This window comes from Ammospiza caudacuta, chromosome Z, assembly GCF_027887145.1.
Source record: "Ammospiza caudacuta isolate bAmmCau1 chromosome Z, bAmmCau1.pri, whole genome shotgun sequence".
NCBI lineage: Eukaryota > Metazoa > Chordata > Aves > Passeriformes > Passerellidae > Ammospiza > Ammospiza caudacuta.
In genome coordinates this window covers 79,434,778-79,459,312 of record NC_080632.1, presented here as the reverse complement: position 1 = coordinate 79,459,312, position 24,535 = coordinate 79,434,778, and the positions used below count along the sequence as shown (strand labels likewise).

Genomic DNA, 24,535 nt, shown 5'->3' with positions numbered 1-24,535 from the left:
AAGATTAAGTAGTGATTTGATTACTGTCCATTAATTACTTGAAGGGAAAGGAAGGAGATATCTTATAGAAAAGAACTCTTTCATCTTACTTTTTCATCTAGGACAGAATCTAGCAACTGGAAGTAGAATTCAGAGATCTCAGAAAGCTGGAAATGAATTTTTAATGGTGGAAGTGATTAAGCATAGGAACAAATAAAGGATTTATTCATCACAACTATCTTCTTTAGTCTTGGAATTTACAAATCTGCATTGAACACATTCCATCATTAATTCTAGCAATATGTAAGTTACTTTGTAAGCTCCTGAAGTTAGATGGCTTGTCATTATTCCTAGGGCAGAATGGTACAAAGAAAATGTAAAAGACCCCATTAAAGACTTTTTCTCCAAAGACTTTTCTGTCTTTTGTCCTGAGGATGAGTGTGGATCATTTTTCAACAGAATGCATTAGTAAAAACCTGAAGGAAATCTATCTAATTTAATGTTTTCATTAGTTGAAACTTGTAAGATGTTCAGACGCTTCTTAGCTTACCTTTGGTTTCTTCCTGCTGTAAAGCAAAACCACAATTTTTGCAATGTAAAATCTTCCTTGTTTGTCCATGCTTAGGGAACTCAATCATACTTTTTCAGTTCTTCTCTTCATGCTTGGTAATACTTATGAGGCTGCCAAAGTGTAGAATATAACCAGAAATATTTGGATGCTAACCTCCACTGATTCATACAATAGGCCACTTCAGGATAAGATTCTGACAGGAATACTTTGAAAATTCTGGCCATTGAAAAATAAGGGCAGATCAAATTTGCATTTTTTGGAATCTTTTGCCATCAGATCAATTGAAAACAACTAATTTTGTGTATGTGTGTGTGTGTGTGTGTGTGTGTGTGTGTGTGTGTGTGTGTGTGTGTGTTTTAAAATATTTTCATTGTGTGTTCTCATGGGTATCACTTTGCTGTAGCATATGTGAGAGATGATAAAACTGAATATTTTTTAGGGTAAAATGAAGTCAACTAGGGAAGGTAGGAAAAAAAGGTATTCAGAGATGCTTAACTGTATCAGTGAAGGATCAAAGTGGTGAATCATGTAAGTAGATTTGAGTTGTTTGATCCTTACACTTCTGTTTTCCTGGCTGTGAGACAAGCAGAACACAACTTTGCTGTGTGAAGAACTTGAGGCTCACTCTGTTTGTATGACTGTACAATCTGTGCATCCTCAATTTTTCAACATTATCATTCTGGATTTAAATAATTGATGATATTTAGCAAGTGACTGCTCTTGGGAAAAAGGCTCACCTGCAATAAAAGAAAGGCGGCAGGTATTGCAAAATCTTTCAGTCCTGAGTTATTCTTATCAGATTCCTCCAGGTATGAGATAGCTGGCTGGGATTCTCCAGTTTCTCCCATCAAGTAGTGTGTGATGAAGTGGTTTCCACTACTGTGTAAGAGGTCTTCATGGAGGGACAGTTGTATCAGCTCTTGTGTTGTTTGGTGAGTCCTCAAAAGAGAAGCCGGCACAGTAGATTCTCAAGATGCTGATACTGATCCCTACCTTGGCTCCCACTGAACAGGAGAGGAATTTTATGGAGCAGAACATGCTTTCTAGATGCTGTGGAGTCCCAGGCTTCTTCCTGTGCTGCAGAGATGCTGGTTGTCCAACAGCAACCTGGCTGGTAGAGATGGGAGATAATGGGGACATAAATTGCCCTTTAACTCCCGCAGCAGATCCATGTGTTGGCCAGAGCCAGATCTGGTTTAGGTATCTCAGAGCTGCAGCTCTACAATGTTGGCTGTCCCTAGAGAAAGGTGGAAGTTTCTTATGTGGATAAACACCTGGTGGAGGGGAATGACAGAAACAGCGATGGACTCTTCTCAGTGGTATCAAATGAAAGGCCAAAGTCAATTGAAGTGAACAGACATAGATAAAAGTCCCTTAAAATGTAATATAGGACTTCTTTACTTTGGGAGTGGTTGAGCAGAAGAGCAGTATTTCCACAGTCTAGAGAGGCTGATTTTAAAAATGTGACAACACAATCCTGGACACCGAGCTCTGACTGACACTGCTTTAAGAATTGGACTAGAGGTGCCTTAAAATCTCAGGTATCCTGTGGTTCTGTGATTTTTTTTCTTTCTTTTTCATCCTTTATCCATCATATATAAGTGTAAGCCAAAATTTGCCCTATGTTTTGCATAGATACTTGATGCTTTATATGAAACTTTTGGACCAGTTCCATTCCCTAGTAGCAGTTTGTTGTTCTTTGAAAATTTCACTGTGAAGGACCCTCTGTCCTTTTGCCTCAACTATTCTTTTCCCCCAACCTTGCCATCTTTTTCCCCCGACTTGGTCAAAGGATTGAAAGCTACTGCTTTGTTGCAGTATACAGTGCAAACTTATCTTATTTTGGCAATTTTAGGGTGAGGAAGGACAAGGTGAAGCTGGAACTAAACCTGGCAAGGGACACAAAAAAGCTTCTATAGGTACATTAACCAGAAAAGGAAGGTCAAATGAGGTGCAACCCCCCCAATAAAAAAATTATGGAAAACTGATAACAACAAATGAGGAAAAGGCTGAGGCACTCAGCAGCTTTTTTCCCCTCAGTGTTTAATGGCAACCTCTCTTCTACACCTCTCAAGTGGACAAACATCAGCATGGGGACTGGGGGAGCAAAGTCCCTCCCACTGTAACAGAAGATCAGATCCCCCACCTGAGGAATCTTAATGTACATAAGTTTTGAGACCCAATGAAATTATGTGGTTGCCAAGCCACTCTCAATATTTGAAAGGTTGTATCAGGAAAATGAAGTCCCAGGTACTGGAAAAGGGAAGCCATTGTATCTCTCTGGAGAAGTGGTAGAAAGACTCCAGGAACTACTGACCTGCCAGCCTCCCCTCTGTGCCTGGGAAGATCGTGGGATCTGCTTTCCTCCTAGAAACTCTGCAAAGGCACATGGAGGACAGGGGGGGTGAATTGAGGCAGCCAGCATGGCTTTACCAAGGGTAAATCCTGCCTGACAAACCAGAGGCCTTTTGTGATGCAGTGATGGCAGGGATGGACAAGGAAAGGGTTACAGATGTCATTTATCTGGACTTTTGTACAGCCTTTGACACAGTCACCCACAACATCCTTCTGTATAAATTGGAGAGAGATTGATTTGATGGATGGACTGTTGGGGGGTGAGGCGTTGGTTGGATAATCACATCCAGAGAGTTGGTTGGATAATCACATCCAGAGTTGGTTGGTTGGATGAGTGGAGTCCTTCACGGATCCGTACAGGCACCAGTGTTGTTTAATATCTTCATTAAGGGCATATATAGAGGAATCCAGTGCACTCACAGCAAGTTTGATGGCAGCACCAAGCTGAGTGGTGCTTTGACACCTGAAGGATGGGATGCCATTCAGAGACAAGCTCAAGGAGTGGGTCCATGGGAACATCATAAAGTTCAAGGCCAAGTGCTGGTGCTTGGGACATCCCTGGTACCGGCCCAGGCTGGGCATGAGCAGCCCCAGAGCAGCCGTGCCCAGAAGGGCTTGGGGGTGCTGTGGGTGAGAGGCTGCACATGGCCCAGCCATGGCACTCCCAGCCCAGAGAGCCAAACGTGTCCTGGGCTGCACCCAGAGCCCCGTGGGCAGCAGGGCAGGGAGGGGATTCTGCCCCTCTGCTCTGCTCTGCTGAGACCCACCTGGAGCCCTGCATCCAGCCCTGGGCTCCCAGCACAGGAACCACAGGGACCTGCTGGAGCCAGCACAGAGGAGCCACCAAGGTGATCAGAAGGATGGAAAAATCTCTCCTATGAAAAAAGGCTGAGATAATTTGGGCTGTTCAGCCTGGAAAGGAGAGGGCTTCAGAGTTTTTTCTTGCCTTCCAGTATCTGAAGGGAGCCTCCAAGGACTATTTACAAGAACATATAATGACAGGACAAGGGTGGATGACTTTAAACTGAAAGAGCATAAATGTAAATTAAATATTGGGAAGAGATTCTTTACTCTGAAGGTGCTGAGGCACTGGCACAGGTTGCCCAGAGAAGCTGTGGATGCCATGTCCTTGTAAATGTTCTAGGCCAGGTTGGATGAGGCTTGGAGCAAGATGGTCTAGTGGAAGGTGCCCCTGCCCATGTCAGGGGAGTTGGAACAAGATGATCTTTAAGGTCCCTTCCAACTCAAGCCATTCCATGATTCTATGATTCTGTTTGAGACTAACAAATGTTTAGGTATTTCTGTTTTCTTTCTTTCTTTTTTCTTTTTTTTTTTTTTACTATTTTTTCTCTGAAATCTACTTTTAGTAGCTCTTAAAATCAATTTATGCTAACCCCCAATTATACAACATACCTGCTATGATACATAATATTTCATATGCTAAAAATAAAAGGAAGCAAAACCCCCCACAATTTTTGACAAAGAAGTGAATATCTGGCTTATATCTCAGCCTTATACAAAGAGGAATGCTGAAGAATATTGACCAAATTTAATGTTCAGTAGCTGGCTGCACTGAAAAATGGGAAGTGATCCATTAGGGACCTGGGAGATGCTTAACTACAAATTAGTAGGGGCCTGGGCAGTCCTCTAGAAGAAATATCACTGGTTTTATGTCCTGTTTTTATACTTTTCCCTGAACATTTGATGTTAACTACTTCTGCAAACAGGTTAGGGGCAGGTGTTGGATTTATAATGACTATTCTTAATTTTCATGGTGCATGCTAGTGCAAAATTGACTGCATGCCCATATGTATGACTCTGCTTCTTCCTTGCTCCTCTCTCAAATCTGGGTCTTCTGCCAAATGTCTTCAAAAATGTTCTCAGAGCTGCTGTATCATTTCTCATTGTCTCCTCAATGGCCTGAGCTGCACATGTCCATCTCATCAGGCATCATCTGTCTGCTTCCAAGAGACCACAGTGCTGCCATAAAACACTAACTTTCCTGTCTCTTAATTATGGAATACATAAGCATCTCCTGCAGTGTATGCATCCCCCTCAGAGCTGTTCTGGTCAGGAATACTAAAGTGCTGGCAGCCTAGCTTGTTTGCAGGCTGGTGTGATTATCCCGAGGCAGCACATTTGTAGATATCCATTTGTGGCACGATCCTGGGGATTTCTAATCGTTGCGTGCCACCTGGAAGCCCCTCACTTGGCCACTTGATGGCACTCTTAAATATTTAATTGGTTGCAATCAAATGTGCTAGTTTCACAGGACAGGGATAGAGGAAACAGAGCCTCAGGTATAAAGAGTGAAATACAATCAAAATCGGAGCTTATATCAATGGAAACAAGAAAGGCAGGAGCAAAAGTTGAGGTGATGATGGCAAATGCTGCCCGGTGTGTAAGGAGAGGATTAGCACCCATCCGGCTTCCCAGCTGTAGGGTGCTCTGCAGAGACAAAAGCTGCCTCAGCCTTTCCTCAGAGGAGAGGTGCTCCCTGCTTTTGATCATTTTGGTGGCCTTCTCTGAACTTGCTCCAACAGGCTGGGATCCGATGTGCTGAGGACGGCAGAGCTTGATGCAGCCCTCCAGGCAGGGTCTCATGGCAGCAGAGCAGAGGGCCAGAATCTTCAACCTGATGTTAGCTTTCATAACATACAGGCAGCTGCACCACTATTATTTACATTGTAAAATCATGCTCTTATGAGCATTTATTTAAAGAAGAAAATTTAAGGAAGAATTATAGGGTGTGCTAGACCCATGATGAAAAAGCCTGTCTGATCAGAATGAGAAAACTGGTTTTATACAGAGCATTGCAAACTCAGCCAAGTTTCATATTCCTTCTTTTTGCACTGCTCACCTGCTCACCTCACTCTCAGGGGAGCTCAGATGAAAGCCAGATCCTTCTGCTTTTTTCAGGGAACTGCTACATCTTTTCATCCCCTTCTCCCCTGTTTTTGTTTGCTTTTGAGCCTGTGCTTTCACAGGCTCTGACAAACAGTGGATGGTTCCAGTGGTTCCTAAGTACTCATTTTTGTTGGCCTGGTTGACTGTGTTTTCTCTTGTGTTACTCTGCCAGACTGTATTTTAGAGTAAGAAAGGCTATCTCTATCTACCCATCTCTGCTTCTGAAGTGTGTCTTGCCTCTGAGATGTGCAGAGCCCACAGCACATATTAGGACTGCAACAAGGCCTTGGGCCATGTATAAATTACAACTTGCTTTGTCATCTGTCAATTTTGTCTTCCCTAAAATATCCAGAAGACTTTGAAATTCTGGTTTTGTACCTGTCTTATCCAAGCTGCAAGTTCCTAAGAGCCCCAGCTAAAAATGTTAACTGGATCAGGAGTAATAGGGATTTGCCAAGCAGCCGGTGAAAGGTGTCAAGCAGAATGTTAAATTTGACATTCAAGCATCTAAATCAGCATAAGCCAAAAAGACCTATCACTTGCCTCGTCTGCTCTGGTGGACTTGCTCCGCGTTTGCAGATCTTGCAGTACCAACACTGCTAATTGGAAGGTACATATTTCCCTGTGATAGGAAATGCCTGTGCTCACAGAGTTCAGGCCTATGCAGGTGGTCTCAACAGGAGCATTCAGCTTCCACTGAGGAATGTCAGAAAGTAAATGCTGGTGGAATTATCATCTGAGGCAGTGTCTCAGAGGGGGTGCTGTAGTAGCCCTGGATCTAGGCATGGTTTTCATTGGTCCTGTGGGTGGGAATATAAACTCACAGCAGATGAAATGTGTGACTGATGAAAAAGCAGGTGAAGTTGTAAATCATGCTGGGAACCAAGCTGTCATACAGAGTGATTAATGTTGTGGTAAACCAGAATTATTCAAAGCAAATGCACTTTAGTGCAGTCAAACATAATATAATACCTCTCTAGACAAAAAGGAGTGTTGTGTTTTAGAAGGCAGCAACTCTTAAAAAAAAAAGGAGGAAAACCCCACTTTTGTGTACAAGTGAGAAATTTGAGTCCCCAGTGTGGTAACTTGGCAAGGACGCTGAACATGATTCCGGTGTGCAAACAGGGAATACTGAGTAGCAGTAGAAATATTATTTAAACATTAGTGAGACTAATACTGGAATATTATGTGTGATTCCAGAGCCAACATTTTTCAAAGCATGCAGAAAAATTGTAGGTAGTTCAGAAGGAGCCCCAGGTTGATTCAAGAGTTGGAGAGCATGCCCCAAATGTGGAGAGAGAACAACATCCAGTTGAAATTTGGACTCAAAATGTGTGAATACCACACATAAGGCTGAATAATATGATTGCTCGCACAAATCCTAGCCATGTGATATCCTCCACTTGTTTGTGGAAAATTTCTTAATATTCTACTCTTCTCCATGTCTGCTGAGAAGTGGCTTTCTCTTTTCAGCTGTGGAGGCAGTGCCCTTCACTGGATGTGGCAAAGTTTATGTTGGTTCCTGACTTTTTGCGAAGCAGCACTGTGCTGTGCTGGTGAAAATAAATAAATGGGATTTTTTGAGTTCAGGCTGTGATGGTTATCAAAAGTATGCTAAAATGTGGCTAGTGTTCAGTTTTTAAAGTATCTTAATTAAGAGAAGCACCAGATATGAAGGAAGCCCTTTATCCAGTCAAGGTAGGCATAATAGGAATTAGCAGTGGCGAGCCAGGTAAGTGAAGTAAGGAATTAGATGCAGCTTTTTAATCACTCAAAGTGATTAAATGTTGAAACAAACTACAAAAGGAAACAGTGGCTGGTCTGTTTTTTGAGATCTTCATATGAAGTATGCATTTACTTGCCAAAACCAAGTTATCAGGCTCAAAACAGGATATGCCAGTAACATTTTTGGATCTGTGAAAAAGAGGAGGCCAGGCTTTCTGGCCTTGAGTTACAAAGTAATGAGTTCTCAAAACATTTTCTTTTCTGGGAAGGGACTGTTTTGAAAGACCAATATTCATATTTTCATTGCCCACAATATGGTTCACAGCCTGATCCATAGTGATGTGGGATATATCAACACAGCATTGTGTTGTACACAAGTAAAGTGTACCCGAGTGCTCTGAGCATTTAAAGGAATAGGAACAGATTGAGCACCAACGATCCTAGTTTAAATTTCTCAGGGATCCTGGGATGATCAGCTGCTTGAGCAGAGCCCTCTGAAGTCCCAGCTCTGTTCCCTGTTCTAGCTTGCTGTAGTGTCTTTGGCAGTCCCCTCTGCTGCCCTTTCTCATTCTGTAAAAAGGAATGCTGCATATACAAGGTTAAAGCACTCTCAAGTGCTATAAAACTTTGTGATGTTATTGTTATTCCTGAAGAGTTTTGAAAACACATTCAGCCCATGCCTAAACTCTCTGAGCTCTTGGAAAGATTTGTTCTTTCCTGATTTTTTGGAACTACTGGCATACAGTTAAGGCTGAAGTGCCAGCTGTTTCCTTTCTTACAGCACACCAATTCTGCGACTGCAGCAAAGTGTGGAATTGGCACAGCTTTTTAAAATAAGCCAGGAGAGAGTCTTGCTAGAGCAGTGCAAGGTCATTCAACTTGTTTCACAGTGGGTTAGATTAGCCTGTGCTCGGTGCTCTGCTGCACAGGATTTGCTCACTGATGAAAAATAAATTGTATTGAAAATTCACTAATTTGAGACTTGCTCAGTCATCACGTCTATGCCATGCAGATGGAAGTACAGGAATATTCTTAGATTGCACTCAGGGTTTTGAAGATTTCCAATTTCCTAGGGAAAATTTGCTGGTTTATTTTTTTGTCGTCTACACATTAAATATTGGAAAGACAAATAAATAGCTGAGATATATCTTTGGCTACCAACAATTTTGTGAAATTGATCTCACCTCCAAAGAGGAGATTATCTCACCAGATGTAGAGCACAGCCAGCCTCTTCCCTTGGCTTCTCAGCAAACCAGTCCTAAAGGACAGAGCCCTAGCTAGCCAGCTCAAAGCATGAGTGTATCTGGGAGAGTAGAAGTGCTTGTGTAGCTGTGATGCTCAGAAATAATAATCTGTTCACAAATTTGCTTCATTTTGCTTTTTTTTTTTCCTTCCCAGATGGTCTCTTGGAGGACACAAGACAGATTTTAGGTACCAGCAGTTCTTTTTAGGTTGATGATATCTAGGCCCAAGCCATGTCAGTGAGACAGCTTGCAGACTTGATTTTTAGAAAACCATCACAGGATCACAGGATCTAAGATATAAGGCTACAGTTTTTTGCGTTTTAAATCCTTTAAAGAGAAAGTAATTTGCCAGTTTATCACTCAAAAAACTGTAGCACTGGCTCCTTCTGTAGTAAAAATACTGACTTTAACTCATGCCTGTGGAGGGTCCCCGCATTGATGTTTATTATGTGGCTGCAGGATTTACCTGAAGCATTGTGCTTTCTACCTTGAGGACAATGTTGCTTTGAGCATAGTTGTTCAGCCCTAAGCATTTTGGAGGAAATGGAAGAAGACCTGTTCAGCCTAAGTATTTTGGAGGAAATGGAAGAAGACCATGTATGTCTCATGGCTGCTACTTAGTAAGCATCAGAATAAAAGATTCAAATGCTTTTCAGATTATTACTTTGCATAAACTATTTGGTGATATCACAATGATATTCTGGGGTACTTTTCTACCACTACAGTATTTTTCTGAAAAGGATTTGGGGTGAATCTGTTCAGCTTTAAAGGCATATTCAGAAGCATATTTTAGACAGTGGTCATAGTTGGTTTGAAACCTATTTCTGTTTGCATGTGATTTTACAGGCTCAGTTCTCCATGTTGAGACCAGTAATCACACTATCTGCATCTTTCCTTAGCAAAACTTGTCTTCCTACATACACTTGTTACATGTCAGGGTCTAAAATTTAGCCTCTGCTCAGGTGAACACTGAGGGCTCCTCATGGCAGCAAGAGTCTGTTCATTCTCTTCTTCTTGCTGTGCTGCTTTGTGTCTTCCTGTAAAGAACAAGTTCTGTTGGCTCTGATTATCAGAAAAACTGTCCAATATCTCTAATATCTCCAGCCCTTGAATCTCAGGAAAAAAAAACCAAACACCATGTTGCACTTAGTGGATCTGCATGGGGCAGATATTCTCTATTCTTCCAGTCCATGAGGTGCAGAGCAGCTGTCTCAGGTCTGAAGCTGCTGCCTTCACTTCCAACAGTGGTTCACCATTACCAGATCTTGGTCTGTGCCTTTTGCACCTTTTGGCTGTGCTCTGTGATCTTCTAGCATTGATTCACCCTTCATCCTGAGAGCCTGTTTCCCCAGTGTTTTGGGGCAAAGTGCAGTACTCTGCTTGTTTTTTCTGAAAACCTAAAAACCTTTTCCTTGAAAATGCTACTCTTCAAAGCTATAGCACAGACGCGTTGCTGTGGGTATGTGCTGTGCTTGCCATTCTGGAACACTGAATATCACTAATGAAATAAGCCCTTTTTAAAAACTATTCATTAAAGAATATGTTGGTATGTCACAGGTGAGTACTCTGAATGAGAATTCACCGTACATTGGAATGGATTGATATGCCTATGCTCAGCAGGTTAGTGTTTTGCTGAGGTTTATGTGTCATGCTTCAGTGTTAATTGTGGGTTATTCTCATCACATTACCTTTCATCAAGAATAGGCTGTACTTTAGCAATCATATTATTCAGCCTTATGTGTGGTATCCACACATCTGTGATTTAACCCACATTCCTGGTATTTGATAACATAAAGGAGACAATATGAGTAGGATTCAGCTCTTAGGTTAAGCTGGGTTTAGCATTCTGTAGCAGCCACTGCAGTCAGTGGAGCCTGGAGACTAAAGCAGCATTCACACAAAACTCCCCTTTAAGGTGCTGGTGGTACTGATGGTAGCAGAGCTTGGACTCTGAGAGCACAGCCAGCATTCACAGACCTACATTTGGGTGTCATGAGCTGCAAAGTGGACCCTGCATTTCACTCTGCCAGAGCTTCTTCCCAAGGCTTTGGTTTCCTCCTGCCAGACTAACCCTCAGGTGGAATTGCTGAAGCTGCTGAGCCATTTCACCTGATGAAGGCCTGCTCTATCACCTCTCACTGAGCAATGTGGGTGGACTCTGTTCCTGTCAGGTCACTGGGAAGAGAACCACTTCCAAAACCCCACTTAGATCTCTGGCTGAATCACCCCATGTAGAGGTGTCTCCTCTGCTGTCTGTGCACGGAGCATGGAGGCAGCTCTCTGAGGCTCCTCAGCACAGTGCTAACACATAGAAAATTAATGTACCCTACAGACCTTTTGGGAATATGCCTGGCTGGTCAGCCCACTCCAAGAGAAATAAGAGCATGAAATAGGTTAAATTTGAAGGCTTTCCAACCAATTTGACTTCGTTCTGCTCTGAGTCACTCCTGGTGGTCGTTTCCACAGCCTTCCCAACTGTTTTTGCTTCTGAGGAGAGCACAGATTCGTCCTCATCATGCATGGACCTCAACTAAATATCAGTTAAATGACATTATTTGGCTAAAAACAAAGACAATTCTGTGATTAAAAGAACTGGAAAATCTTGGATGGAGAAAATAAGTTCACTTCCTTTTCAGCAAGAATTCCAAGAAGAATGTTCCCCTTTATTTTTAAAAAAAGTTAGAAATATTATTTGGGGTCAGATATGTTTCATGCCAGTTTTGGAATCTTGCCTTTCTGCAAAATAAAGAAGCCATTTTCCTCTTCTACCCCCAGTACAGAGAGACCTGTGAAAATATTCTATTTTGATAATCTAGTACAAAGCAGCAGTAATAGTTTTGTTAATGTGTGTTTCTTTACGGGTTCTTTGAATGCTTTTATGTGGCCCTGCTAAACATGGAGTACACAATGTCTGTACCTGCATGCTGACTTGGAATCAGTTTGCTACAAACTCTAAAGTTAGTGTTATCACTGGAGTACACATTTACCAAAACCTGATCCTGCAGGTTGGACAAAATGTTAAGAAAGGTAGGAAGCAGTTTTAAAAGGAGAGGACTGTTCTGGAAACAGAATGTCTAGTGAGTACTTGAAGCACAGAAAGCAGTACATTTATTTCCCATATACTGTGTGCCTGAAGGCATTGGCAGTAATAAAAAGCACTGGATGGCTAGAAAGCTCTCGGAGGCAGCATTGTTTTCATAGATTAGCAAAGTTCCTTCTTTGTTTCTGGAGAGCTTATCTACATCAACAGCTTTTCTTTCCCTTTCAGAGAATTTGGAAATTGTTTTTTTACATGATCGAAATACCCTAAGAATTGCAGAGACAGTCAGGGCATGATAACAAAAAAACACAAAAGAAAGATGATCCTACTGAGAAAAGGGAGAGCTAATTTCAGGCAGCACAAAGAAAAGGTGAAAGTAAATAGAAAAAAGATTGGAAAGTCTAGGCAAAAAAAGAGCTTCTGTGCCAAGCAGGGAGATGTTGGACATAAATAGAAAATAAAGCTCTAGTGACTTTTACATTCATGAGTAATGGCAATTGATAAAATGCTTTACAGATGCATTAATGAAATGTTTTTTTTTGAAAAAGTAGTGGAGACTGAAATATCAAATATTGCCAATACAGAAATTGAAATGGTGCTATCCTTGGTTCAGCCTTTATGTCTGCAGTGTAGTGAAGTCCTAGCCCACAGAAAGAAGTGTAATCCTAGCCCAAGGAAAGAAGTGTCCACAAAATTCTTCCTTTCCTCCATACTTCTCCTCCAGGGCTTCACAGCTCTCTCTCCTAGGAAAAAAAGCACACCAAAATAGTAGTTCTTCTGTATAAATACATTGTGCCTATGTCCTGGGGGTGGCAAGGCTGTTCAGATGTGGGCATATCAAAATGACCATGTGGTCCTGTGGCTGGTAACTTTGCATTCAGGTAGGTGTCAGGCACAGGTGAGAGCTGTCTGTTTCTGCATTTCAGTAGCTGAGGGTCCTGGAAACTGATCTGGGTTCTCCTTGTTTAGATGACTTCATGAAGCAGGGCCACGGCATGCTGCTGCTGTACACGCTGAAGAACCCCTCCTTCCCCGAGTACTCCTTCAGCACTGAGAGCGGTGTCATGTGCCTGGACTTCCACGGGGACCACCCCCACCTCCTTGTAGTAGGCCTCTACGATGGCAACGTGGCTGTCTACAACCTGAAGAGGGCAAGCCCCAAACCCAGCTACAAGAGCAGTGCTAAGTCAGGAAAGCACACAGAGCCAGTGTGGCAGGTAAGGGTGCTTTTCCTGCCCTGTGACTGGGCTTTGAGTTGCATGGAGCTTGGGCACAGCAGGGAAAGTCCTGCAAGGGGAAAGGTGCTGTTTTAGTCCCTGTGATTGATTAAGTTGTATTTCAAGCTTGTATTTCAATATTCAAGTTGTATTTCAATGTTTAAATATGCAAAAGGCAAAGCGACTGCATGAATCCTTGGTCCTCAGCAGACACTGAACATGTGAGCAAAAGTTTGCTGTAAACAATTATTTCTCCTTAGTTTTCATTATTATAGTTGACTTCTCTTTGGAGAAGAACTTTTATCTTCTGTATGTACCAGCATGCCGCACTATTTGTGTTCCAAACAGAACACCACAGGATGAGCAGTGCATAAAAACAAGTAAAACAAGTCAAAGAAGTATATCAGCCTAAAAGAGAGCTCTGTTGGGTGCAGTAAGTTCAGGGGCAGCTGCCTGCGGAGCTGGCTGCCACCAGGATTCAAGACATGCTACCGTGTAGGTGATTTTTGGTTGACCTTGAAGTACTCTAGTGAATTCATAACTATGGTGTGCAGGTAATGTTCTTAAACTACTGCCACTCTGGCATCCATCACAAAGATGGGTAGTACTGTGAAGGCTCAGGGTAAATATGTTGCTACATCCAGCTAACTGTCTGTGTCTGCAAGGTAATCTGAGCTCAGATTGAAGCACTGGTACATGTGTTTTGATCTTGTTCTTAGCAGTAGAAGTGTGGCAGCACAAGTTTCAGCAGGGTGTGTTTGAGACAGGGGAATGTGTTTTGTTTGTTAGCCTGGGCTAAAGATGTTACTGCAGTGACTGTGGCTGTCACCTGACTTAGGCTGACTGATACACTCTCATGCCAGTGTTCCTTGAACTTCGGCACATGCCTTGCATGGATTGTGTCCCAGACATGGCTCCATCTTCCAGTAAATTCCAGGAGATCAAGAGAACCTGATGGGACTACAGATGAATGTGGAATATTCCAAGAGCAAGACCTCTGCTTGCTAGAAACAGAGAGTTTGTGCAAATGTAACATTTCAGAGAAGACATGAATTTTATATTTCCTGCCTGTCTGCCCAAAGCTTTTCCTCTAGCAGATATTTATAGCTCTTCTATAAGAGGTTAACAAAGTAGCCTGGGTGCGCGCACACACACACACAGAGACACACACACAGAGACACACACACACACACAGACACAGACACACACACACACACACACACAAAAGAAAACTTCTGAGCTTTTCCCATTGCCATTTAGGCTTCTAGTAAATAAGCCTAGCAAAATAGTAAGTCCTATGTGAAGTTTTTTATGGTCTTGCTGCAGCATGCTGTGGGAAGTTGCAGCTGTTACATTAGAGACACAAAAATCCCAGATCCCTTGTGCCCCAGATGATGTAGGAAAGGACTGTGTGCTGAAGGGGTGTTATTAGCAGCAGGTTCCCAGACCAGGAGTAGGTACATGCAGCAGTGGAGGCACTCTGTGTGGGGTTTGTAGGGGTAGGTTTTCATGTACCACTTGGCAGCAGTGGTAACAATCATTAGACACTCTAGGAAGATAGCTCTGAAAAGGAAAGAAACTACTCCATGGATATGGATAGGTGAGTAAAGAAGTACCTGCTTTTTTATTTCCACAGGTTGAGTGCTGAGAATCATAATTGTTAGTTTTCTTTGGCAATAAGAAAAATTCTCTGAGCAACCTGTTCTAGTGGAAGGTGTCCCTGTCCATGGCAAGGAGGTTGGAACAGAACATTCCAACTTTCCAAGCCAAACCATTCTGTGCTTCTTGATTAAAGTACCGATATTTTACTAAACTTTAGAATTTTTAGCTTCTACAAAACTAGCAAGCAAAGTTAGTAGTTAGGTGATTATAAAGCAATCCAAAGAGCTTGTGCCTCTGTTGAAAGATCTGAAGTGTAAGCATTTGTCAATATCAGCCAAAAGGTTTAGAAAAGATTTGCACTCCATTCTGTGTGATGAAAAGCAGCATAGACTATCTGTTAGGTTGAGACATTGGATTGTTATTCCTCATTCAGCATCAAATGATTCTAGAAAGTGATGCCTTTTTTCTCATATTTAGCTCAAAGATTCCCTATTCTCCCCCACCGCCACCCCACTAGTCTGAGGGCCAGTCTTTGTCTAGATACTAGACCTCAAAAAAATCCCCCTTTTTTGTAGGAAAAGTGAACAAAGTAGAAAAGTAACAATGTTATCCTGAACAATTAAGAGCCTTTGTTCTCTGGACTGCCTGGCTTTTTTCTTTTGAAACAATGCAGCCCTTTCACAATGGAAACAAAATGGGAAGTGGGTAAAGCAGACTGACAGATCTTTTCTTGTGCTGTTTCATTTTCGGTGACTTAGTAATGTCTAAGTACGTTTGCATAAAACAAAGCTGATGTAATGTTCCCATTGTTAAGAGCAAAATAAAATAATACAAATTTTCTACTTCTGTTACCTAAGAAAGAGTTTGTCTACCTTTTACCACTCCCTATTTTTTAAAAGAACATAGCAGTGGTTTCTTATAGATCTGTCAATTATCTCCCATGTGTTAAGTGCTACTGCATTGTAAGTAATGGAAAATTCTAGCCTGTTTTAAATTTTACATTTCTAATTGCTTATTACTAATTGGTGAGGATCCAAATCCTCAGAGAGGAATAAACAGAGAGGAATAAGCAGGTACATAGGCATATGAATGGATATGCCTGCAGTGCAATGTAACTACTACTATCAAAACTCAGGTGTCACAGGATCATAGAAGTAGAAATTGTCTCCCACATCGGTGAATTCAGGCCTCTAGCTTTGAATGCAAACACCAGCTTAAAAGGAGTGACCTCCTTAAAAACTGTATCAGACCTGTCATGTTCTGGGAAAAAAAAACCTGTGTGGCATTAACCTAAACTCCTCTTTAATAAAAATAGTTCTCAGTTAGGCATCAAAATCCTCACACTCCCATCATCTCTGAGTAGACCTACAAAGCAAGTCCCTGAGCAGTGTATGTTTTTGAAGCAATGGCTCAGTCCCAGGGCTTGGCTCTGGAGGTTAATGAGGTTGGCCCATGTGGAACTACTGGGCTAGACTTTGGCAGCCACCGGAGCTGTGTTCTGTGGGAAGAAGGGATACCTTGCTGGGAGGGGCTCTCAGCACCGAGCCTCTCCTTTTTCTAGCTTTAATTTTTTTCCTTTCTCCTTTGTTTTAAAAAGTTTATGTTTAGGGTTTATTTACAGCTGAGAGGAGTGATTTCTCTGTTACCTTTTTCACAGGATATAGCAAATATTTTAGGTTTGAACTATTTGGAAGCTCGAGTAGTTCAGAATCAGGAATTGATAACTGAAACTATGTGTCAGGGTTTGTTTCTGTTGTTCAATCTCCTTCCTAAAGCACATCTCATTTGACATATTTGTTTTCACTGTGAGCTTCTATTTTACTTTCACAACAAGCCAAAAGGATGTTATTTCTGCTGAGACTAGCGCAGAGCCAATCCTGCTGCAGAGGGTTGAAAACAATTTTTTATTTTACTTGCTTACTATCAGAATTACTGACAAAATTCCCACTGCAGAGTGTTGACCCTAGGATCTGCAAATGGAACATTTCTTTTAGTTGTGCTTCAAGCAAATATTGGCTGTCACAAGCATGCCTGTGTGGACAGTGTGGTTTGGAATTGCTGTGGAGACCTTACTGGTTAGAAACACAGCTTTGTTCAGTGCTGATTTACTGAAGCTGATCTGGCCTCCCTGGGGAGCTGATACCATGGAGCTTCAGATGGCCTCCTGAGGGAATTATTATCTGCCCTGTATTTGTACATGGGAAGAGAAAGGGCTGGCTATTGCAGGCTAATTCTTCACCAAATCCCAGTCAGGTTAGATGTGGTGCTCATGGTTTGGACAAAGAAGTCAAGGCAAGATGGTAATAGCCTGCAAACTGCCAAAGGAAACTAAAAGGAGTGTCAGCTTGCAGAATAGTTTTCTAGCAGAACTTGTGGAAGTGCCATCTCAAGTGTCAACCTGACAAAACACACCTGAAATTGCTCACTGGACTTTGTCACATAATTGTGTGATCCCTTCTATTTATCTATTTTCTCTGTTCCAATCTAAGTTCTTAAATAAATCTACACTGAACTTTTGTAGTTTGTGAAGCCATCACTGAATTCTTGTTTTGTTGATAGAAGTAAATGAAAATCCCTTTAAAGTAAGCATAGCCTGCGTTCTTTACCCCATTCAGTGCTTCCAAACACAACTCCACAAAGAAAGATCTTTATGAAAAGCTGACTATACTTTCTGCACTTAGGAGAAAAAAAAAGAAAGGATTTTGTTCATAATCCTGTGTCACACCAGCACATTGTTTCATTCTGATGGTGAGCATTCTCCTAAATCTGTCATCTGCAGTCAGACAAATAGATTTTGCTGCTCGCATTGCCTCTGAGATGTTACTGCTTCACATAATATTTTGTTCCTTTGGCTTCAGGCACACAAATTTTTTAATGCAAAGGAAATACAAGAAAAATATAAGACAGAGCGTTGCTATCAAGGCCAGAATAAAGATCAGCTGTATCAGAACAGCCTCAACACCCCTCCTGTTGCCTTCACTAAGAAGCACAAAATAGGTGCTTGCTGAGGAGAGTTCAGTGAAAAAAAAATCTCATTCAACCCTATGATGATAGTCCTAGGGGATAACTACAGAGGAGAAACACAAATCTGGAGAAGAAAGGAAAGCAAAAAAGACCTGGAAGCCAAGGAATCTGAACCCAAGAAAGGAGAAATAATGTAGCCTGAAAGCAAAATGGAGCACAAACCTTATTGTGAGGGTCATTTAGCATCAAACCTCTTCAGTAATGCAAGACAGCTGTGTTTCTCATATTGGGTCAGTTCAGTGTTTGCATGGAGGACCTTCCTCCTCAGCTCCAGCTTTTTTGTACCACCATCTGTGCCTTGCATACCTGGCCCAGTGCAAATAGGACAGAAAGCTGAATTAGCTTCTAACACCCCAGAAGTAGAAGAGACCAGAGACGTCACTCATTCTGCACTTGCACAGAAGTAGGAAGCAGTAGGAGGAGCATCCATGGACCAGAGAGCATGCATTTAGGGTCCAGAGATCTCAGTCTGTCTGAGACTCCCTTGCTGAAAGTAATTTTCACTCCTGCAGTCCTTAGCTGCAATCCTACACTGAATTCTGTGTCCAGTAAGAGGCTGTTGCAGCAGCAGCTGTCCTGTCTGCTGAGCACCTGACACTGGGCTCCTCACTGCAGCACCATGAGGCATTTAGTGACTGACTGGCATCAGCTGTGTCCCTGTGCTCTCCTAGAGGGAGCTGTAGGGGAAGGGCTGTGCTTGCTGTAGAAATCAGGGTCAAGATCAGCAGCTTTCTGGTTGTCCTCAGTTGCTGTGAGAGCTCACTACAGGCACAGCCCTAATGGAGGAAATCCTGTCTCCCACAGAGTTAACTTCTACCACTTTTTGGAAAGGCTGTGCTGAGCCACAGAAATTCATCTGGAAGCTTTGGGGTCATTTATGCATGGTAGAAGTGGTGGAAATTGCAAGGTAGTCCGGTGGGAGAAATGCTGGATAAAATTTTTCCTGTGTGCTTATACCTTGTCCAGAACTGTTGGATATTTTTTAAGCCACTGTAGGTGAGGAGATGTAAACATCCAAATGCTTATTCCTAAATGTCTTTGACAATAAGGAACAAAATCTCTGATAGTATAAGTATAACTTCAGCATTGTACTTTTTGAGATGGTATCTGTGTCTTCTGGAGATTCAGAAATTATTCATGGTTATTTTTAAATTGTGCCTTGGGCATGGATTCTTTTGGGTTAGAAATTGTCTAGCAAAGTGTCCATTGCAGATCATGTAATGTTGGTCTAAAAATGAGCTCTTTTTGCTTTGATGCTGCATTTCCCTCTGTACTTCATTCAGATGCTGAACTTATTTTCTACCTTCTACTCTCACTGTTTCTTGCTAAATAGATTCTTATCTCATGCTACTCTTACCCTCTTCCCTTTACTTAAGATCCAAACCATCCTTCTGTAGGTTTTCAGGTTGATTATTTCTTTCCTGGTCTCTCCAAGCAACATACAAGAAACTTTCTTTGCCTGTTAGTTGCACTGGGGATAATTTGTAGAGAAAATTTCACTTATAAAATTTAGAAGTCCCTTTATGCCTTGGGATGTTAGAAGATGTTAGCCTGAGGTTTAAAATACCAGAGAGGTAGTAATGCATTTGTTTGGTTGCTTGGGTCTTTGAATTCTGCTCTGCTGCTTTATAGTGTAGATATAAATACACTGATGGGTCTATAATGGCTCTTACACAGCCTGTGAAACAACAGAATGCTGCTCTGAAGAGGATAAAATAAAAGCAAGGGAATGATAATGGCAGAGTTGGAGGCGAGTTGGGCAGGGATGCTGCGGGCAAGGTCACATTGATACACAGTGAGATACAGGGAGCTGGGGCTGGCATGAATCCCACCCTTCTCCCACTTTGATAGCCACAGCTTGATGTTGTGTCTGGGCCTCTCAGCATCCAGCTGGCCCCAGGAGAGTCTCTCCCCATCCCTGCTGCAATCCACTTGATCCTGTGGTGATGGGAATCTTCTGTTAGGCATTGCAGACACTCTCTTTGATGTAGCAACATCAGGCAGCTTGGGGGTTTGGGTATGAACCTGCCAGCCCTGTGTATCTGCTTTTCCTGCACAGAGAGTGGGAAACTTCGTATTTTGTCTATTGTAAACTGGGAATCTTGCACCATGAGCACAGTCAGAATTGAAACCAAGAGCTGTGAATTGCAGCTGGTGAGGTGCCCTGGAGCTTTGTTGGCCTCTGGCATGCATTGCTCAGCTGCATACTGTGCCTGACATGGGAACACAGCCACTGACAGGACAAGCAGGTGACAGTCTAATGTCTGCTTCCTCCCTCCTCTGTTAGTATACCAGCCTAATAAATTCACTGGGCTGTGCTGTGAGGGAAACAAGCACATAGATTCCTGGTGAAACACTGTACAAAACTCAGCATCCAAATCCCAGCAGGAAGAAAACAAACTGAAAGTAGGACCAGCCTTATCCAGTGCTATTTATAACTGAGCTCTGCTTCCTTCAGATAAATCTGAGTCTCTGAAGCATGAGTAATGCTCAGCCTCAGGCTGGGCCTTTGCCCTGCTTCAGTGGCGCTCCTATGTCCATGCTCTCTGCTTTCTGCTGAGTCCCTCCCTCCCACCACCACCACATATGCTCTTTGGTAGGACAGGTTTTGCTACCCTTTTTCTGCACCCCAAATTTGTGAATGGTCTGATGCATTAGGCCCAATTCCTTGCTCCTCTTGGCTGACCTTGCACCCTTGAGTTCACTTGTACTGAAGAGATGGAGCCTGGTCCTCTGAATCCCAGGAAGATCCCATCAAGGTGTAGGAGAGGAGTGGTTTTCTAAAGAGCAGTTTTTATGGGACTAAATGTGTGGGGTTTTATTTTAGAGTGTTTCCTCATTGCTGTTGAGCTCATCTAGTTGTTTTCCCTCAGCTATCAGGAAACTTTCAAGAACTTTGGAGGAAACAACCCTGAGAATGCTTGTAGTAAAACTTGTAAATAGACATATGCTGCTAGAAGGAGAGAAATAATTTGCAAAATCATTGGATGGGGAGTTCCTGTATTGCCTGTAGCCAGAACAGCTATATTCCACCAGATAGGCCCAGCATTTAGTGGTACCCATAAATAAAGTCATCATCCAGCCGCATGCCCATGACAAGGGTGCCTGACAGCTGGTGCAGCTCCAGGGCTGCTCCTGGAGCATCCAGGCAGTGCTGGGCTGTGTCTTCTATTCCAGAGGGTTTTGAGATGCTTTTCATTATCGTAGGTATTCTTAAAGAATTCTTCCTCCTGCATCTTTGCTGGGTGACATATGATCCTGCCAAGCTGGCTGCCTTGGTTGCTGCCTGATTTCTTGTAGATGAAGCACCTGACTTTGTTTCAGTACCTATTTACTGTCACCAAGGCTGTCAGCCCCCCTGACTCTCCTAACTGCTGTGTTCATCATCACAAACATACAGTTCATAAAGTAAGGAGTTATCTGAGTAGATCCCTGCCTCTGCTACAGATAGGATGGCAGGGAGTCCTTTAGGTCAGCACTGCTCATTAAAGATGTAAGAGAAATGCAGGAAGCCTAAACTGACTGAGAGACATTGGAATCTTTGAACTATTTGATATTCGTCAGATGTCTAAACCATTTCCTCTCTAAGGCAAACACTACAGCCAAATATTTAAATATTACTGACTCACCTCAGAAGGAGTTATTCCTTATAGACCTTACCTTTTCAATGGCTTCTGTCATGGAGGCAAGTTTACTTCCTCAGCAAATTGAACTGATCCGTTCTGTCTTGTTGCATGATTTAATGGTAAAATGTCAACAAATTTTTCTACAAAAGACTAAACAGCACTGAAAACCCTCCTTTGCTTAGCAGCTCCCTTATCTGCAGATTCCTGTCATAGCTGAAACATTTGCATTTAAAAGAAAACCCAGATTTTAAGATAGGAACATTTTTCAATGGATTTATTTTTAAGTAACAAGTAATTTTCATTTATCTCTCCCCATCAGCTTTTACTCACATTCGAAAGACTTGTTTGCTATACAAAGCAGTCTCATCTATTGCAGGGAGCAAAACAGTCACAATGTGATTGAACATGACACACAGTAAACATGTGAGAGGTGAGACTGGATTTAAAATAAAACTGAACTTTCCTTTCTGCAACTGGGAAACTGTGAATGACAGAAATGAGAAGTGGCAGAGGCCTTGAGTGTCCTCTTCCCATCATGGCTTCACAGACATTGTGTTATCATTCTTGAAGTATTTTCTTCACAATGACACAGGGCAGTCTAGCTGTCTTCACCAGTACTAACAGACTGGAGTCATTGCCTCCTGTGTCTTACATGGTATGCACTTCTTAATACAAGTAAAAATATTTCTGTGCCACTCCAGCAATATCACTTTGCTGGTTCCCTCACCAGCCACTGATGCTTTCCTCCACTACAGTCACTTATCCAGAAATTCCCTAATTTCTACACATTTAATGCTTTCCTGCTCCTGTCAGTCCCACTGCCCTTGTCTTTATCACATCACCTTATTATTTTCAGATTACGTCTCCAGCTTTTCAAGATAACTTAGAGTCCTTATCCTAATGGAATTCAATGTCTTTCAACTGCGTCATCTGCAAATGTCCTGTGTATTTTGCAATTCAGTACGCAACTTACTAATGAAAATATTGTATAAAACTGAGCCTGATGCCTTGGAGAGGCTATCTAGAGCAGAGGCTAGACAAAGTTTAAAGAATAAAGCTAAAAATGTTAAAAGGAACAAGGATAGTCCCTCATCGGAACCATCTAGAGATGTTCTCCCATCTGGTCAAGACATTGCTGTCTAAATTCTTGGGAATTTATTTTCAAGCACTCAGCCACTTCACAGTAATTTCTTATCTTTCTTCTGAAGACATCACAGGGAGTATGCCAAAAGCCTTACAAAATTAAAGATAACAAATCAACTCTTTCTTTTAGACTTGTTACCATGATAAAGAAGGAAATAAATTCTATTTGACAAAGTCTTTTTTTGAGGAGACCATATTCACTGATTCTCATTTTCTTATCCTGTACATATGTACAGATGACTTAACACTTTGTTCCAGTTCTCAAAGTTCAGCATTAGGCTGACTCATCCACTGTCCTTTAACCTATCCTTCAAGACAGGTTTGTTTTGTGTTTCCTGGGGGCATTTTTCTCTGTTCCTGTCCCCCAGGACATCTCCTCTCTTCTAGTTTTCGTAGCTAATTGCTATAAAATTCAGAGATTGCTTCAGCTGCTCCCTTAAGTACCCTAGATGGAATTTCATCAGGCCTTACAGAGTCAGATATATCTGCCTGTGCTCCTTAGAGTTAGTTTTGTTAAATATCTAGTTACAGTTTATTTTTTTTATATGTCACTGAAAGAAAGGCAGCCTCAATACAGCCTTCTGTTTTACTGGTAGCTCAATGTGGGACCTACCTTCCTTTAAACAATAAATGGATTCTAGGAGGGAGAGGCCCAGAGCCTTTCTGGGATATCTGATTTTGTTCTCTTGCCAGCATTAGCCTCCTGGGCTAAAAAGTCATGTTTGCCTCAAAACAGTCTCCAGCATCCTCCCCATGGAGATATCTCAGGCAGTGGCAGAGGGGTGACCCCAACTCAAGGACTCTTTTTACCGTGAAGTTCCTGGATGTGCAAAGACTCTGGAGTGTGACAGTGACAGCCCAGCTCTCACCACATGGCAGGCCTGATTCTTCACCTCTGGGATGGCTTCTCCTCTTTTGTTGTGGCTGGATTCACTGTGTTTATACCAGTATTTTTCTAGAACCCAGGGGTGCAGGTGTGGACAGGGACTGTGCTTTCACAGCAGGGTTTCTGAGGAAAAAAAAATCAAGCAGTAATACCTTCTATGACATTGTTGACCAAATCACACCTTTTAAAAAATTTTTTTGAGATCTTTCATTCTTGCTATACATTCCACAGCAGAAATGCTGTCTGTTTCCCAGGTAATAGACAGGAATGACAAAAAGTGCAGATAGAGAGCAGCAATCTCTTTTGCTCAGGGTGCATCACAGGACAGGAGCCCTTCATGCTGCACACTGCCATGCTGGCTCCAGCTGGTGATTTCATGGTTCTGGTGCCCCTCACTGAAGGACCAGCTGGAGCCCTACTAAGGTTCCTGCCTGCCTGCCCACATTTACCTTTGGCAGGAGCTCCATATCTGCAGAGAACCAGAGCACAGCTAAATCTTCTCCACAGTCATATCATATGCTCCAAATGCAAGCAGGACCCATGAGCTCTTTCTTCACCAAATATAGGCTTAGCCATAGAGTCTGACTGGGCTGCTTTGACCTTTGACCAGGCTGCACTCAGTTATCACAGCCCTTTAAAATCTTCATTACTGCCTTGAGTCAAAATGAGTAATCTGGACTAAGCTCAGTTTTTGCTTTTACTTCAAATAACCATGGTGAAGAATGAAGTTTTCTGTCTTCCTTCCTCCCACCTCTACACAGGATAACTTATACTGCTGTCCAAGTTGGCACTGAGGAAGGGCTCCAGGCACTGCACTGTTCCTCACCTCCAAGCCTTGCTCTTCCAGTCTCTTGATATGTAGAAACTGATGCTGGAGTTACTTTCCTTGTGAGTTAAGTACTCTGCTTTCTAGATGGCCAAGTGATTAATTTTGGGGTGTCCCTTGTAACTGATTGCAGGAGAGCAGCCTTGCATTTTGCTTACACTCCTCAGGGTGCCTGGCCTTGGCTTTGCTTGTGGTTGCTGGAAGAGGATCCTCTCGAAGGTGTTAAGGTCCTCTTATTGTGTCAGACATGATAAGCAACAAATGCAGAATAGCTGGCAATGTCCTTGATGGAGGACATTTGGGAACTTTGTTGTAGATGCATTGCTTTGTCTCAGCAGCAAGGAAGGACAAACTATTTGCTTTAGCAAAACAAAAAGTCGGTGGACTCTG

At 42.3% G+C, this 24,535-nt stretch overlaps 1 protein-coding gene across 1 annotated transcript in view; it reads left to right on the top strand.

Moving 5' to 3' along the window:
* The window catches only part of DNAI1 (dynein axonemal intermediate chain 1), a 130,627-nt gene that overhangs the window by 43,480 nt on the left and 62,612 nt on the right, over positions 1-24,535 (top strand). Inside the window, exon 13 of the mRNA XM_058824480.1 lies at positions 12,791-13,038. Coding sequence (XP_058680463.1) covers positions 12,791-13,038 — 248 coding nt within the window. The remainder of the gene's footprint in view (positions 1-12,790; positions 13,039-24,535) is intronic.